General features: G+C 43.8%; 1 protein-coding gene across 1 annotated transcript in view; it reads left to right on the forward strand.

The window, feature by feature from the left end:
• Nucleotides 1-392: 392 nt before the first annotated feature.
• Nucleotides 393-18,942, forward strand: part of LOC139391043 (vesicle-associated membrane protein 7-like) — a 66,669-nt gene continuing 48,119 nt past the window's right edge. Inside the window, exons 1-3 of the mRNA XM_071138525.1 lie at nucleotides 393-538; nucleotides 686-743; nucleotides 3,424-3,432. Of these exons, the coding sequence (XP_070994626.1) occupies nucleotides 393-538; nucleotides 686-743; nucleotides 3,424-3,432 (213 nt within the window). The remainder of the gene's footprint in view (nucleotides 539-685; nucleotides 744-3,423; nucleotides 3,433-18,942) is intronic.

Raw genomic sequence — 18,942 nt, forward strand, 5'->3', positions numbered from 1 at the left:
TATCTCTAACGATGAGGTACAATGGTGATCGTAATCTTAGGTACCCAGGATGCTATAAATTTAGTATTTTGTTAACATCATTTTTGTAAGTTATACTGACCAGCCATCAACATAACGTTACTTAGCTACAGTACTTTTATCCAAAATAAAAACAGTAATGTAAAGTTAGCCACGGGGATGAGTCTCTTGCCGATGTCACCAGATGTTCACCAGTGTTGTTGATCTTAACAATGTTGTTGTTGACTTGGCTACTATTCATTGCCTACCTTGCCACTAGCTTAGTGGTGAAAATATCTTAACCCACCATTTCACTCTATCCCTATCTCCATTTTTTCTCCCTTCACTCTCAGTGAATCCCTGACCAGCTTTCCTCCCTGACCCTGTCCACAACCATGGCGATCCTGTTTGCAGTGGTTGCCCGCAGCAGCACCATCCTGGCGAAACATGCGTGGTGTGGCGGTAATTTCCTGGAGGTGACAGAACAGATCCTAGCTAAGATACCATCCGAGAACAACAAGCTCACCTACAGCCATGGCAGGTAGGGAAAACACTCAGACAGCCACACACATATCCGCCTGGAGTTGAATAGTCCTGTTCTACTTGTAGTGTATGTATGTTAATGTGACCGTGAAGATCAAATCAGACTGAGTATCTATCTGACTGAGCATGTTGTCTTCTCCTTCAGCTATCTCTTCCACTACATCTGCCATGACAGAATCATATATATCTGTATCACTGACGACGTGAGTATACAGGCTTTAGTTTTAATGTGTGAGTATGTAGTGTGCTTTGGTGTATCTCTGTATCTGAGTAATTTGCAATTCTATATGGATGTGCTGCAAGATCTTTTTGTTGTCAACCGTTAACCCCCTAGAGTTGATGTCCGCGCACCCACTGACATCTAGTTAGCATAATACATCACATCAACATCAGGCTTTAAGTTGCGGCCTTCCGCATCTGCGGTGAAAGGTGGCAAAGCCACAGTGGTGTTTGTCAGTGCATGAGACTTCCTGAAAATCAGTTTTCTCACAAAAACGTCTGTAGCATCCGAACGGTTTGGCCTAGAAAATAATGACCACAATATGGAAAGATGAGACTCTTACAAACACTATAGTGTTCTCCATTTTACTCTACGACCCCCATGTCTGAAGTCGGTACCACCGATCTGCCAACTTCAATCTGTAGCGTCAGAACAGTTTGCACTACACAATAATATGACCCCACATACATTAAGGGAACATTTCGGCATTTCGTGTATGATCAGTGAAAAAGTCCATATTGCAAATGTACGGTCCCTTACTAGACGTCCGAAATCGTTTGTAAAATTCGCGGTCGGCGTCGGGCCGTGCGGTAGGGCCGGACCTACCGGGAAGTCATCAAATGAACTTTGTCGGACATTCGGTTTCCGTTTTATAAAATAAACAAGTTTTTGACCGTTTTTCCGCTATCCCGGAAATTCCCACAAGAGGGCATACGGAATCATATGGCAATTTGGCAAAACATCACGAATCACGACGGGGCCTTATCTCGAAAACGGAAAATATTTCGAAGCCGAAACTTGGTGAGCGTAGGTTTGGCATAATGGGCAGTTGGCCCCGAACAAGATGACGTCTAGGCCTCGACGGTTTTTGAGTTATGGCCATTTTTCTGGGATTAAAGGTCCAAAATGGAAATAGAGAAATTATTTTTCCCCTTCAGGTCAAAGTCAAGGAGCCTCCGGTGTCAATAAAAAAAGAACCAGCCATTTATCTATCGTCATTTAAGAGAAACAGAACAATGACAACTTGGTGATGTTCACAAATAGGCGTTTTTTTTTCTTCAACGGTTACAGATCCAGTTGCAGGGTGTTCATACGAATCTTTTTAAAGTGTGCTGCGGAGCTCTGCGAGATTTCTGTGATTTTCTATGATTTTCTGAAATAACACACACATACTAAACCCTCCGTAAATAACTCAGTTCTTAACGTAAAGACTTAAAACTCAGTATTATGTAAAAGCATACCCCAATGAGGATATGTGGTGACTTGTAGCTTCCTGTGCCAACCGGAAGTGCCATAATTGGTGTCTCAGGGGCTGTTTCGAAGGCTTAAAAAGGTCAGATCTGTCCAAAACTTCATATATGTGATTAGGCAACCCCCATGAACTGTAAATCAGTCATTTTTCCCCAAAAAATTCAAAGGAAAAAAAAATCACACTAAAACACAACTTGGATGGAGGGACGTATTGGGGTGCGTAGAGACAGACAGTGGCTGCAATAGTTAGCTTTGTTGGAGCTAAAAAAGAACCGTCAGACCTAGAGTTCCGAAACTTTAGAAACCTGTTCTAGACCTCCGGTCGATGGTGCGTGGTGAGTTACGTGGCTCTAGACGGTTCTCGGACCGAGAAACAGCCTCGTACATTTGCAATACCTTCAATTCATTTTGACCATTACGAAAATGACGACGTTTAGAAAAGTCTCAGAGACGCAAGGCTAGGTGCATTGAAACCGGCTCTGCCCATAGAGACGGACCCCAACATTTCTGTCCGATAGCTCGTTCAAGGACCCCGTAGCAAGGCATGGAAAAAAGTGGATTTTCAGCACCAATTAGGGTTTTTCTCGGACACCAAATGACCTATCGAGCCGAAACTCGGGATTCGGGGTCGCCTCACATAGGCCTTCACATAATGTCCGAACTGGACCCGCAGCTAGAACGTAACTATGTGTTTTACCTTTTTATTATGTTTTAAACTAAAGGCGCTGTGAATTATGGGCCTGCTCTGACATATGTGATAGTTGGCTTCTAAATGAGTAGGAAAAAGTGGGTTTGGTGTCAATTGATATCCGTTTGGTGTCATAATGACATCTAATTGACTGATGGACACTGACTTGCTAGTTGACTTTTGTGCATTTGCAATATGTTTAAAACCTCTTCATCCTACCCCCTCCTTTTTTGAAAATTCTGTTAAAAATCGCGCAACTTTTCAGCGTCCTGCTACTCATGCCAGGAATATAGTATATGCATATGATTAGTATGTGTGGATAGAAAACACTCTGAAGTTTATAAAACTGGTTAAATCACGGCTGTGACTATAACAGAGCGTGTGTTTCATTGAAAAACGCAAGAAAAACTGCTCTCTGAAAGCAAAAAATAATTTCCATAAGTCACTTCCACCAGTTGTTAAAGGAGAACAGAATTTAATGGGAATTTGCCTGCACCGTCTACAAATTCCGCACGATGGCGCCATTGTACTAATTTTCAATCGAATTAATTGTTGGAAAATCCATCTGTCTGACCCCAAGTTCTCCAGTCTTCACCCGGATGCAGTTTAGCGAGAGATCAGATTGCATTGTTGTTGAAGTGAGGACCTATTGAAGAGACATCGCCCTGTAATCGTTTTGATAGATTATAAACGTTTACTAATACCTAAAGTTGGATTACAAAAGGATTTCGAAGTGTTTTGTGAAAGTTTATCGTCGACTTTTTTAATTTTAAAAAATTACGCAGCGTTTAAAAACGATGAATTTTTCTGAATGACACTACTTCTATACAAAGCTATTTTGGGTATATATGGACCGATTTAAACGAAAAAAAGACCCAATAGTGATGTTTATGGGGCATATAGGAGTGCCAAGAAAGAAGCTCGTCTAAGGTAATGAATGTTTTATATTTTATTTCTGCGTTTTGGGTAGCGCCGGCTATCGCAAAATCTGTTGTTTACGTGTCGAGCTGGCATTTTGGGGGGTGCATGCTATCAGATAATAGCTTCTGATGCTTTCGCCGAAAAGCATTTTAAAAATCTGACTTGCTGGCTAGGTTCACAACGAGTGTAGCTTTAATTCAATACCCTGCTTGTGAATTTTGATCAAGGTTTGAGTTTTAACGAGTACATTTAGCATTTAGCGTAGCGCATTTGCATTTCCAGGTGCCTACTTGGGACATATGCGTCTCAAGTAGGAGCAAGAAGTTAAACGGAGAGGGACCATTACCAAAATGTCATTCTGAAATCAACACAAAAAATGGCATCACCATAGTCTCCAGACTGTGCCGAGTTCAACGAGACGCCCCGCTTGACCGTAGCTCGTTCTGAGTGCAGCGAACTTGAAAAAAAGAAGGCCCAAAATGAAGCCTGCTCCATAATGTCATTTGATTTTGGGTGGCAGTGAGAGAACCGTTAGGGTGAGAAGCACAATTCGACCTCAGGTACGTTCCTGAGGTCCTCCCGATCCGTGCAAGCCTAACCTTGACCGTGTTGCATTAACCCTTAACAGTAAAAAGAAGGTGTTTACTTGAAACAGCTTGCTTTGACTTCTCTCCCCATAGGAATACATTGCCTGCACCTCTAAATTCAACCTGAAGCCTATGTGGGTTATGAATGCCTTATGAACCTGTCTTCTATGACAGTCCATCAGACCACTATGAGGTCTACCTGTGTCGAATCTAAGCTTCCTGGAGCAACCGGAAGTGGTTAAAATCACCCTAAAAGTGTATACCCATACACTGCCTGCAGTTTGATAGACATAGTGCATTCAACCCTGTGTAGATCAGTCAATTCTTAACGTAAAGACTTAAAACTCAGGATTCTGTAAGTGGCTATGTCAATCAAGATATGTGTTGACTTATAGCTTCCTGTGCCAACCGGAAGTGCCATAATTTGTGTCTCAGGGGCTGTTTCGAGGGGTTAAAAAAGTCTGATCTCTCCAAAATGTCATATGTTTGACTAGGTAACCCTTCTGAACTGTAAATCAGTCATTTCTCCCAACAGATGTCAAAGAAAAGCTCCCTCACACACACACAGGAAGGATGGAGTGATAAAGTGCGGTGCTTAAAGACACAGAGAGCAGGAAATGGCATTACCATAATCCCTAGGCCGTGCCGAGTTCAACGAGATATCCCGCTTGACCGTAGCTCGCTCGGTCTAGGCGCAGTGACCATTAGAATAGTAGGCCCAAAATGAAGCCTGCCCCACAATGTCATTTGATTTTGGGTGAGAGTGAGAGAACCGTTAGGGTGAGAAGAAAAATTCCACCACAGGAATGTTCCTAAGGTCCTCCCGATCCGTGCAAGCCTAACCTTGACCGTGTGGCATTAACCCTTAACAGTAAAACAGTGTTTTTTGATCTCACAGATTACAGTGTCATCTCTCCCCATAGGAATACATTGCCTGCACCCCTAATTTCAACCTGAAGTCTATATGGGTTATGAATGCCGTATGAACCTGTCTTCGGTACCAGTCCATCAGGCCACTATGAGGTCTACCTGTGTTGATTCTAAGCTTCCTGGACCAACCGGAAGTGGTTAAAATCACCCTAAAAGTGTTTACCCATACCCTGCCTGCAGTTTGATAGACATAGTGCATTCAACCCTGTGTAAATCAGTCAATTCTTAACGTAAGGACTTAAAACTCAGGATTCTGTAACAGCATACCCGAATGAGGATATGTGTTGATTTATAGCTTCCTGTGCCAACCGGAAGTGCCATAATTGGTGTCTCAGGGGCTGTTTCGAAGGGTTAAGAAAGTCAGATCTGTCCAAAACTTCATATATGTGATTAGGCAACCCCCATGAACTGTAAATCAGTCATTTTTCCCCAAAAAATTCAAAGGAAAAAAAAATCACACTAAAACACAACTTGGAAAGAGGGACGTATTGGGGTGCGTAGACACAGACAGTGGCTGCAATAGTTAGCTTTGTTGGAGCTAAAAAAGAACCATTAAACCTAGAGTTCCGAAACATTAGAAACCTGTTCTAGACCTCCGGTCGATGGTGCGTGGTGAGTTACGTGGCTCTAGACGGTTCTCGGACCGAGAAACAGCCTCGTACATTTGCAATACCTTCAATTCATTTTGACCATCACGAAAATGACGACGTTTAGAAAAGTCTCAGAGACGCAAGGCTAGGTGCATTGAAACCGGCTCGGCCCATAGAGACGGACCCCAACGTTTCTGTCCGATAGCTCGTTCAAGGACCCCGTAGCAAGTCATGGAAAATAGTGGATTTTCAGCACCAATTAGGGTTTTTCTTGGACACCAAATGACCTATCGAGCCGAAACTTGGGATTCGGGGTCGCCTCAGCTAGGCCAACACATAACATAAGAAATGGACCCGCAGCTAGAACGTAACTACGTGTTTTATGTTTTTTTTATGGTTTGAACCGAAGGCGTTGTGAATTTTGGGCCAGCTCTGAAGTATGTAATAGTTGGCTACTAAACGAGTTGGAAAAAGTGGGTTTGGTGTCAGTTTGTATCAGTTTGGTGTCAGAATGATATCTAATTGACTGATGGACTCTTGTCCACTTGACTCTTGTACATTTGCAATATGTTTAAACAGTGAGGTACCATCACCAAAAGCGACATTCTGAAATCTACCCTAACGAGCGATTGAGATGACCCAGAATCACTGCAAAGCCATCCCGAGTTCATCGGGCCAGTCAATTTCACATTCCTGCAGGATTTTTATAGCATGACCAATTCGTGATGGTACCTGCCCATTGAAACATATTGCAAATGCACAGTGACTTTGAAAAAGTAAGGAAACATAAACAAATGGACATAATGAAATCAACATTTTTTTTATTTTTGGGTGACCAGTTGCACGTGCATTTGCAATATGATTCTATAGTGAAAAAACATCACCAAAAGCGACATTCTGAAATCAACCCAAACGAGCGATTGAGATGACCCAGAATCACTGCAAAGCCATCCCGAGTTCATCGGGCCAGTCAATTTCACATTCCTGCAGGATTTTTATAGCATGACCAATTCGTGATGGTACCTGCCCATTGAAACATATTGCAAATGCACAGTGACTTTGAAAAAGTAAGGAAACATAAACAAATGGACATAATGAAATCAACATTTATTTTATTTTTGGGTGACCAGTTGCACGTGCATTTGCAATATGATTCTATAGTGAAAAAACATCACCAAAAGCGACATTCTGAAATCAACCCAAACGAGCGATTGAGATGACCCAGAATCACTGCAAAGCCATCCCGAGTTCATCGGGCCAGTCAATTTCACATTCCTGCAGGATTTTTATAGCATGACCAATTCGTGATGGTACCTGCCCATTGAAACATATTGCAAATGCACAGTGACTTTGAAAAAGTAAGGAAACATAAACAAATGGACATAATGAAATCAACATTTTTTTTATTTTTGGGTGACCAGTTGCACGTGCATTTGCAATATGATTCTATAGTGAAAAAACATCACCAAAAGCGACATTCTGAAATCAACCCAAACGAGCGATTGAGATGACCCAGAATCACTGCAAAGCCATCCCGAGTTCATCGGGCCAGTCAATTTCACATTCCTGCAGGATTTTTATAGCATGACAAATTCGTGATGGTACCTGCCCATTGAAACATATTGCAAATGCACAGTGACTTTGAAAAAGTAAGGAAACATAAACAAATTTTTTTTTTTTGGGGGTTACCAGTTGCACATTTCAGATCACCAGTTGCACATTTCAGATCACCAGTTGCACATTTCAGATCACCAGTTGCACGGAGGAAAATCGTTACTTTTGACTTTGACTTTTGACTTCCTATGACATCATATTGCAAATGGACAAAACATATGCCTTATGCACAAGTAAAACAAAAAATAATTATGATAATACAAGTTGACAAAGGTATAGTTTGAGCAAAGTATAGTTTGAATTTTGAGCATGACAAATTCGTGATGGTACCTGCCCATTAAAACATATTGCAAATGCACAGTGACTTTGAAAAAGTAAGGAAACATAAACAAATGGACATAATGAAATCATCATTTTTTTTTTCGGTTACCAGTTGCACGCGCATTTGCAATATGATTCTATAGTGAAAAAACATCACCAAATGGACATGATGAAATCAACACAACGAGTGATGGAAATGAACAACTATCACTGCCCGGCCGTCCCGAGTTCATCAGTTCAGTCAATTTTGGCCCCAAAAAAATTGACTTTTGACTTTGACTTTTGACTTCCTATGAAATCATATTGCAAATGGACAAATCATATTCCTTATGCACAAGTAAAAAAAAAAAAATTATGATAATAACATTCTACAAAAGTATATTCATACACTTCTTACACATGATTAATTGTCTTAAAATCGAAACAATTTCGAAAAACGGTCCAGAAAGCACTTTTTTTTAGTTTTTAAAGTTTAAAAAAAAAATCAAATTTTCGACTTTTGACATCCTATTAAATCATATTGCAAATGGACAAAACATATGCCTTATGCACAAGTAAAAAAAAAAAAAAAAAAAATTATGATAATAAAATACGAATAAAGTATGTTGATACAGTTCTTATACGTGTGTAATTGACACAAAAATTGAAAGAATTTTGAAAAACGGTCCAGAAAGCACTTTTTTAAGGGTGTGTGAAGTTTTTCATAAAATGTTGACATTTTTGACTTTTGACTTTTGACTTCCTATGAAATCACATTCCAAATGGAGAAAACATATGCCTTATGCACAAGTAAAAAAAAAAAAAAAAAATGATAATAAAGTATGACTAAAGTATGTTGATAAAGTTCTTATACATGTGTAATTGACACAAAAATTGAAAGAATTTTGAAAAACGGTCCAGAAAGCACTTTTTTAAGGATGTGTGAAGTTTTTTACCAAATTTTGACATTTTTGACTTTTGACTTTTGACTTCCTATGAAATCATATTGCAAATGGACAAAACCTATGCCTTATGCGCATGTAATTAAAAAAAAAAAAATATGATAACAAAATTGGACAAAAGTATATTCATACAGTTCTTACACATGTGTAATTGACAAAAAAATCGAAAGAATTTCGAAAAAAGGCCCAGAAAGCACTTTTTTAAGGGGTGAAAAGTTTTTTTTTTTTAAATCCTTTTTTCAAAATTTTGCTTTTGGATGTTGACTTGGGTTGCATTTCCAATATGAAAAACCCAGGTGGAGCGCACTCGCCCCCTGTTGGATTTTTGAAGTGTTACAATTGGCAATTGCCATATGGCATTTGCCATATACTTTGCACAAATCAACGCCGCTTTGGGTGGTATTGGACATCGGTATATGGTTATATCGGTATATGGTTTGTCCAATGCCAATATCTTGCCATTCATTTTTGTCCAATTCAGGGGGGTATTCCCTTACTATGGAAAGGTGATATTCTCACGAACCCGTTGGTTGGTTTGATCTAGAACACCCACAAGCCTCGTCTGAAGGTAGCTCGGAATGGAAGTATAAACTGAGTGTACAAGACATGAGGAAAACCTTCCTAATATTGAGTTGCACCCCCTTATGCCCTCAGAACAGCCTCAATTTGTTGAGGGCATGCACTCTACAAGGTGTCGAAAGTGCTCCACAGGGATGCTGGCCCATGTTGACTCCAATGCTTCCCATAGTTGTGTCAAGTTGGTTGGCAGTGGATCTCTACTCCAAATAGCTCGTTCCATCTCATCCCACAGATGATCAATTGTATTGACATCTGGTGACTGGGCAGGCCACTGCTGTAAGCAGAATTCACTGTCATGCTTGTGGAACCATTCCTGTATAGTCCTCGCCTTGTGGCATGGGGCATTATCCTGTTGAAAAAATCTATTTGCAGATGGATACACTGCTGCCATGAAGGGACGCAGCTGATTGGCATTGATCAGATATCTTGTGTCATTCAAAGGTTGCTCCACTTTTATCAAGGGGCCCAATGTGTGCCATGAAAACACACCACCAGCCTGCAATGTTGACACGTGGCATGATGGATACATGTACTCATGGCATTCTCCATACCCTAGTCCTCCCATAACAACGTGATGTACTCATGGTATTCTCCATACCCTAGTCCTCCCATCACAATATGATGGATACATGTACTCGTGGTATTCTCCATACCCTAGTCCTCCCATAACAACATGATGTACTCATGGTATTCTCCATACCCTAGTCCTCCCATCATAACATGATGGATACATGTACTCGTGGTATTCTCCATACCCTAGTCCTCCCATAACAACATGATGTACTCATGGTATTCTCCATACCCTAGTCCTTCCATCACAACATGATGGATACATGTACTCATGGTATTCTCCATACCCTAGTCCTCCCATAACAACGTGATGTACTCATGGTATTCTCCATACCCTAGTCCTCCCATCACAACATGATGGATACATGTACTCATGGTATTCTCCATACCCTAGTCCTCCCATAAAAACATGATGTACTCATGGTATTCTCCATACCTTAGTCCTCCCATAACAACATGATGTACTCATGGTATTCTCTATACCCTAGTCCTCCCATCAGAGTGAACAACATGATGGATACATGTACTCATGGTATTCTCCATACCCTAGTCCTCCCATCAGAGTGAAACCACTGCCCTCCCTAGAGTCCTAAAGGGTCTAAATTAACCACTGCCCCCCCTAGAGTCCTAAAGGGTCTAAATTAACCACCGCTCCCCCTAGAGTCCTAAAGGGTCTAAATTAACCACCGCTCCCCCTTGAGTCCTAAAGGGTCTAAATTAACCACCGCTCCCTAGAGTCAAAAAGGGTCTACATTAACCACCGCTCCCCCCCCCCAGAGTCCTAAAAGGGCTAAATCTACCACCCCCCCCCCAGAGTCCTAAAAGGGCTAAATCTACCACCGCCCCCCCCAGAGTCCTAAAAGGGGTACTAAATTAACCGCCTCCCCCCTAGTCCTAAAGGGTCTACATTAACCACCGCCCCCTAGAGTCCTAAAGGGTGTAAATTAACCCCCAACCCCCCTAGAGTCCTAAAGGGTCTAAATTAACAACCGCCCCCTAGAGTCCTAAAGGGTCTAAATTAACCGATGCCCCCTAGTGTCCCAAAGGGTCTAAATTAACCCCCGCCCCACCTAGAGTCCTAAAGGGTCTAAATTAACCACCGCTCCCGCTAGAGTCCTAAAGGGTCTAAATTAACCACCGCTCCCCCTAGAGTCCTAAAGGGTCTAAATTAACCCCCGCCCCCCCTAGAGTCCTAAAGGGTCTAAATTAACCACCGCCCCTAGAGTCCTAAAGGTTCTAAATTAACCACCGCCCACTAGTGTCCTAAAGGGTCTAAATTAACCACCGCCCCCTAGAGTCCTAAAGGGTCTAAATTAACCAGAGTACTATAAAGGGTCTAAATTAACCACCACCCCCTAGAGTCCTAAAGGGTCTAAATTAAGCACTGCTCCCCCTAGAGTCCTAAAGGGTCTAAATTTACCACCGCCCCCTAGAGTCCTAACGGGTCTAAATTAACCACCCCCCCTAGATTCCTAAAGGGCCTAAATTACCCACTGCACCCTAGAGTCCTAAAGGGTCTAAATTAACCACCGCCCCCTAGTGTCCTAAGGGGTCTAAATTAACCACTGCCCCCTAGAGTCCTGAATGGTCTGAATTAACCACTGCCCCCCCTAGAGTCCTAAAGGGGCTAAATGAATCACCTCTCCCCCTAGAGTCCTAAAGGGTCTAAATTTACCACCTCCCTCTAGAGTCCTAAAGGGTCTAAATTAACCACCGCTCCCTAGAGTCCTAACGGGTCTAAATTAACCACCGCACCCTAGTGTCATAAAGGGTCTAAATTAACCACTGCCCCCCTCCCCTAGAGTCCTAAAGGGGCTAAATGAATCACCACCCCCCCTAGAGTCCTACAGGGGCTAAATTTACCACCGCCCCCTAGAGTCCTAAAGGGTCTAAATTAACTAGAGTCCTAAAGGGTCTAAATTAACCACCGCCCACCCCTAGAGTCCTAACGGGTATAAATTAACCACCGCTCCCCCTAGAGTCCTAAAGGGTCTAAATTAACCACTGCCCCCCCCCCCCTAGAGTCCTAAAGGGTCTAAATTAACCACTGCTCCCCCTAGAGTCCTAAAGGGTCTAAATTAACCTGTTGCGACGACGAAACCCGGATCCGGGATTCTATTTATAGACCTAAGCTCATTACCATAACGCAACGTTAACTATTCATGAAAATCGCAAATGAAATGAAATAAATATGCTATCTCTCAAGCTTAGCCTTTTGTTAACAACACTGTCATCTCAGATTTTCAAAATATGCTTTTCAACCATAGGAAAACAATCATTCGTGTAACAGTAGCTAGCTAGCGTAGCATTTAGCGTTAGCATTAGCGTTAGCATTTAGCAGGCAACTATCACAAAAACAAGTAAAGCCTTCAAATAAAATAACTTACCTTTGAAGAACTTCTGATGTTTTCAATGAGGAGACTCTCAGTTAGATAGCAGATGCTCAGTTTTTCCAAAAAGATCCTTTGTGTATTAGAAATAGCTCCGTTTTGTACATCACATTTGGATACCAAAAAAAAAAAAAAAAAAAAACGAAAATTCAGCCCTCAAAACGCGAACTTTTTTCCAAATTAACTCCATAATATCGACTGAAACATGGCAAACGTGGTTTAGAATCAATTCTCAAGGTGTTTTTCCACATATCTCTTCAATGATATATCCTTCCTGGAAGCCTGGTTTCTCCTTGCTCTCAAATGGAAAAATAATTGCACCTGGCTTTACGCTCCAATTTCGACGCAGGGACACCAGGCGGACACTTGGAAAATGTAGTCTCTTATGGTCAATCTTCCAATGATATGCCTACAAATACGTCACAATGCTGCTAACGCCTTGGGAGAACGACAGAAAGTGTAGGCTCAATACTTGCGCAATCACAGCCATATAAGGAGACAATGGAAAACAGAGCTTCAGAAATCTGCTCATTTCCTGGTTGAAGCATCATCTTGGTTTCGCCTGTAGAATGAGTTCTGGGGCACTTACAGACAATATCTTTGCAGATTCTGAAACTTCAGAGTGTTTTCTTTCAAAAACTGTCAAGAATATGCATAGTCGAGCATCTTTTTGTGACAAAATATCGCGCTTAAAACGGGAACGTTTTTTATCCAAAAATGAAATAGCGCCCCTAGAGATCAAAGAGGTTAACCACCGCTCCCCCTAGAATCCTAAAGGGTCTAAATTAACCACCGCTCCCCCTAGAGTCCTAAAGGGTCTAAATTAACCACTGCCCCCTAGAGTCCTAAAGGGTCTAAATTAACCACTGCCCCCCAGAGTCCTAAAGGGGCTAAATGAATCACCGCCCCCCCCCCCCCAGAGTCCTAAAGGGGCTAAATTTACCACCGACACCCCAGAGTCCTAAAGGGGTACTAAATTAACCACCTCCCCATAGAGTCCTAAAGGGTCTAAATTAACCACCACTCCCAAGAGTCCTAAAGGGTCTAAATTGACCACCGCTCCCCCTTGAGTCCTAAAGGGTCTAAATTAACCACCGCTCCCTAGAGTCAAAAAGGGTCTAAATTAACCACTGCCCCCCCCCAGAGTCCTAAAGGGTCTAAATTGACCACCGCTCCCCCTAGAGTCCTAAAGGGTCTAAATTAACCACCGCTCCCCCTTGAGTCCTACAGGGGCTAAATTTACCAACGCCCCCCCCCCAGAGTCCTAAAAGGGCTAAATTTACCACCGCCCCCCTCAGAGTCCTAAAGGGGTACTAAATTAACCACCTCCCCCCTAGAGTCCTAAAGGGTCTACATTAACCACTGCTCCCTAGAGTCCTAAAGTGCCTAAATTAACCACCGCTCCCCCTAGAATCCTAAAGGGTCTAAATTAACCACCGCTCCCCCTAGAGTCCTAAAGGGTCTACATTAACCACCACTCCCTAGAGTCCTAAAGGGTCTAAATTAACCACCGTCCCCTAGAGTCCTAAGGGTCTAAATTAACCACCACCTCCCTAGAGTGTTTAAATTAACCACCGCCCCCTAGAGTCCTAAAGGGTGTAAATTAACCCCCGCCCCCCCTAGAGTCCTAAAGGGTCTAAATTAACCGATGCCCCCTAGAGTCCCAAAGAGTCTAAATTAACCCCCGCCCCCCCTAGAGTCCTAAAGGGTCTAAATTAACCACCGCTCCTGCTAGAGTCCTAAAGGGTCTAAATTAACCACCGCTCCCCCTAGAGTCCTAAAGGGTCTAAATTAACCCCCGCCCCCCCTAGAGTCCTAAAGGGTCTAAATTAACCAACGCCCCCTAGAGTCCTAAAGGGTCTAAATTAACCACCGCCCCCTAGAGTCCTAAAGGGTCTAAATTAACCACCGCCCACTAGTGTCCTAAAGAGTCTAAATTAACCACCGCCCCCTAGAGTCCTAAAGGGTCTACATTAACCAGAGTACTAAAGGGTCTAAATTAACCACCGCCCCCCCTAGAGTCCTAAAGGGTCTAAATTAAGCACCGCTCCCCCTAGAGTCCTAAAGGGTCTAAATTTACCACCGCCCCCTAGAGTCCTAAAGGGTCTAAATTAACCACTGCTCCCCCTAGATTCCTAAAGGGTCTAAATTAACCCCCGCCCCCCCTAGAGTCCTAAAGGGTCTAAATTAACCACCGCTCCTGCTAGAGTCCTAAAGGGTCTAAATTAACCACCGCTCCCCCTAGAGTCCTAAAGGGTCTAAATTAACCCCCGCCCCCCCTAGAGTCCTAAAGGGTCTAAATTAACCACCGCCCCCTAGAGTCCTAAAGGGTCTAAATTAACCACCGCCCCCTAGAGTCCTAAAGGGTCTAAATTAACCACCGCCCACTAGTGTCCTAAAGAGTCTAAATTAACCACCGCCCCCTAGAGTCCTAAAGGGTCTACATTAACCAGAGTACTAAAGGGTCTAAATTAACCACCCTAGAGTCCTATAGGGTCTAAATTAAGCACCGCTCCCCCTAGAGTCCTAAAGGGTCTAAATTTAACACCGCGGCCTAGAATCAAAAAGGGTCTAAATTAACCATTGCCCCCTAGAGTCCTAAAGGGTCTAAATTAACTACTACCCCCCCTAGAGTCCTAAAGGGGTACTAAATTAACCCCCTTAGAGTCCCCCTTAGAGTCCTAAAGGGTCTAAATTAACCAGAGTATTAAAGGGTCTAAATTAACCACCGCTCCCTAGAGTCCTAAAGTGCCTAAATTAATTTATACCCTTTAGGACACTACAGGGCGGTGGTTAATTTAGACCCTTTAGGATTCTAAGGGGAGCGGTGGTTAATATAGGCACTTTAGGACTCTAGGGAGCGGTGGTTAATTTAGACCCTTTAGGACTCTAAGGAGTGGTGGTTAATTTAGTACCCCTTTAGGACTCTGTGGGGGCGGTGATTAATTTAGCCCCTTTAGGACTCTAGGGGGGGGGGGGGGGGGCAGTGATTAATTTAGACCCTTCAGTACTCTGGTTAATTTAGACCCTTTAGGACTCTAGGGGGCGGTGGTTAATGTAGACCCTTTAGTACTCTATGGGGAGGTGGTTAATTTAGTACCCCTTTAGGACTCTGGGGTGTCGGTGGTAAATTTAGCCCCTTTAGGACTTTGGGGGGGGGGGGGGGGGGGGGGGCGGTGGTAAATTTAGCCCCTGTAGGCTTCTAGGGGGGGCAGTGGTTAATTTAGACCCTTTAGGACTCTAGGGAGCGGTGGTTAATTTAGACCCTTTCGGACTCTAGGGAGGGCAGTGGTAAATTTAGACACTTTAGGACTCTAGGGGGCGGTGGTTAATGTAGACCCTTTAGGACTCTAGGGGGGAGGTGGTTAATTTAGTACCCCTTTAGGACTCTGGGGTGTCGGTTGTAAATTTAGCCCCTTTAGGACTCTGGGGGGGGGGGGGGGCGGTGGTAAATTTAGCCCCTGTAGGACTCTAGGGGGGGCGGTGATTAATTTAGTCCCTTTAGGACTCAAGAGTGGTTAATTTAGACCCTTTAGGTCTCTGGTTAATTTAGACCCTTTAGGACTCTGGTTAATTTAGACCCTTTAGGAATCTAGGGGGCATTGGTTAATTTAGACCGTTTAGGACTCTAGAGGGCGGTTGTTAATTTAAACACTCTAGAGGGGTGGTGGTTAATGTAGACCCTTTAGGACTCTAGGGGGGGCGGTGATTAATTTAGCCCCTTTAGGACTCTAGTGGGGAGCGGGGTTATTTTAGACCCTTTAGGACTCTAGGGGGCAGTGGTTAATTTAGACCCTTTAGGACTCTAGGGGGGACGGTGGTTAATTTAGACCCTTTAGTACTCTGGTTAATTTAGACCCTTTAGGACTCTAGGGGGCGGTGGTTAATTTAAACACTCTAGGGAGGTGGTGGTTAATTGAGACCCTTAGGACTCTAGGCGGGGGTGGTTAATTTAGACCCTGTAGGACTCTAGGGGGCAGTGGTAAATGTAGACCCTTTAGTACTCTAGGGGGAGCGGTGCTTAATTTAGACCCTTTAGGACTCTAGGGGGCGGTGGTTAATTTAGACCCTTTAGGACTCTAGGGAGCGGTGGTTAATTTAGACCCTTTAGGATTCTAGGGGGAGCGGTGGTTAATTTAGGCACTTTAGGACTCTAGGGAGCGGTGGTTAATTTAGACCCTTTAATACTCTGGTTAATTTAGACCCTTTAGGACTCTAGGGGGCGGTGGTTAATGTAGACCCTTTAGGACTCTAAGGGGGAGGTGGTTAATTTAGTACCCCTATAGGACTCTGGGGGGGGCGGGCGGTGTTAAATTTAGCCCTTTAGGACTCTAAGGGGGAGGTGGTTAATTTAGATTCCTAAAGGGTCTAAATTAACCCCCGCCCCCCCTAGAGTCCTAAAGGGTCTAAATTAACCACCGCTCCTGCTAGAGTCCTAAAAGGTCTAAATTAACCACCGCTCCCCCTAGAGTCCTAAAGGGTCTAAATTAACCCCCGCCCCCCCTAGAGTCCTAAAGGGTCTAAATTAACCACCGCCCCCTAGAGTCCTAAAGGGTCTAAATTAACCACCGCCCCCTAGAGTCCTAAAGGGTCTAAATTAACCACCGCCCACTAGTGTCCTAAAGAGTCTAAATTAACCACCGCCCCCTAGAGTCCTAAAGGGTCTACATTAACCAGAGTACTAAAGGGTCTAAATTAACCACCGCCCCCCCTAGAGTCCTAAAGGGTCTAAATTAAGCACCGCTCCCCCTAGAGTCCTAAAGGGTCTAAATTAACCACTGCCCCCTAGAGTCCTAAAAGGTCTAAATTAACCACTGCCCCCCTCTAGAGTCCTAAAAGGGCTAAATTAACCACCGCTCCCTAGAGTCCTAAAGGGTATAAATTGACTACCGCTCCCCCTAGAATCCTAAAGGGTCTAAATTAACCACCACTCCCCCTAGAGTCCTAAAGGGTCTCAATTAACCACCGCTCCCCCTTGAGTCCTAAAGGGTCTAAATTAACCACCGCTCCCTAGAATCAAAAAGGGTCTAAATTAACCATTGCCCCCTAGAGTCCTAAAGGGTCTAAATTAACTACTACCCCCCCCTAGAGTCCTAAAGGGGTACTAAATTAACCCCCTTAGAGTCCCCCTTAGAGTCCTAAAGGGTCTAAATTAACCAGAGTATTAAAGGGTCTAAATTAACCACCGCTCCCTAGAGTCCTAAAGTGCCTAAATTAATTTATACCCTTTAGGACACTAGGGGGCGGTGGTTAATTTAGACCCTTTAGGATTCTAGGGGGAGCGGTGGTTAATATAGGCACTTTAGGACTCTAGGGAGCGGTGGTTAATTTAGACCCTTTAGGACTCTAGGGGGAGCGGTGGTTAATTTAGAACCTTTAGGACTCTAAGGAGTGGTGGTTAATTTAGTACCCCTTTAGGACTCTGTGGGGGCGGTGATTAATTTAGCCCCTTTAGGACTCTAGGGGGGGGGGGGGGGGGGGCAGTGATTAATTTAGACCCTTCAGTACTCTGGTTAATTTAGACCCTTTAGGACTCTAGGGGGCGGTGGTTAATGTAGACCCTTTAGTACTCTATGGGGAGGTGGTTAATTTAGGACCCCTTTAGGACTCTGGGGTGTCGGTGGTAAATTTAGCCCCTTTAGGACTTTGGGGGGGGGGGGGGGGGCGGTGGTAAATTTAGCCCCTGTAGGCTTCTAGGGGGGGCAGTGGTTAATTTAGACCCTTTAGGACTCTAGGGAGCGGTGGTTAATTTAGACCCTTTCGGACTCTAGGGAGGGCAGTGGTAAATTTAGTCACTTTAGGACTCTAGGGGGCGGTGGTTAATGTAGACCCTTTAGGACTCTAGGGGGGAGGTGGTTAATTTAGTACCCCTTTAGGACTCTGGGGTGTCGGTTGTAAATTTAGCCCCTTTAGGACTCTGGGGGGGGGGGGGCGGTGGTAAATTTAGCCCCTGTAGGACTCTAGGGGGGGGCGGTGATTAATTTAGTCCCTTTAGGACTCAAGAGTGGTTAATTTAGACCCTTTAGGTCTCTGGTTAATTTAGACCCTTTAGGACTCTGGTTAATTTAGACCCTTTAGGAATCTAGGGGGCATTGGTTAATTTAGACCGTTTAGGACTCAAGCGGGCGGTTGTTAATTTAAACACTCTAGAGGGGTGGTGGTTAATGTAGACCCTTTAGGACTCTAGGGGGGGCGGTGATTAATTTAGCCCCTTTAGGACTCTAGTGGGGAGCGGGGTTATTTTAGACCCTTTAGGACTCTAGGGGGGGCGGTGATTCATTTAGCCCCTTTGGGACTCTAGGTGGCCGTGGTTAATTTAGACCCTTTAGTACTCTAGGGGGTGGTGGTTAATTTAGACCCTTTAGGACTCTAGGGGGAGCGGTGGTTAATTTAGACCCTTTAGTACTCTGGTTAATTTAGACCCTTTAGGACTCTAGGGGGCGGTGGTTAATGTAGACCCTTCAGTACTCTATGGGGAGGTGGTTAATTTAGTACCCCTTTAGGACTCTGGGGTGTCGGTGGTAAATTTAGCCCCTTTAGGACTTTGGGGGGAGGGGGGGGGCGGTGGTAAATTTAGCCCCTGTAGGACTCTAGGGGGGGCAGTGGTTAATTTAGACCCTTTAGGACTCTAGGGGGAGCGGTGCTTAATTTAGACCCTATAGGACTCTAGGGTGGTTAATTTAGACCCTTTAGTACTCTGGTTAATGTAGACCCTTTAGGACTCTAGGGGGCGGTGGTTAATTTAAACACTCTAGGGAGGTGGTGGTTAATTGAGACCCTTAGGACTCTAGGCGGGGGTG

This window comes from Oncorhynchus clarkii, chromosome 31 (assembly GCF_045791955.1).
Source record: "Oncorhynchus clarkii lewisi isolate Uvic-CL-2024 chromosome 31, UVic_Ocla_1.0, whole genome shotgun sequence".
Lineage (NCBI taxonomy): Eukaryota > Metazoa > Chordata > Actinopteri > Salmoniformes > Salmonidae > Oncorhynchus > Oncorhynchus clarkii.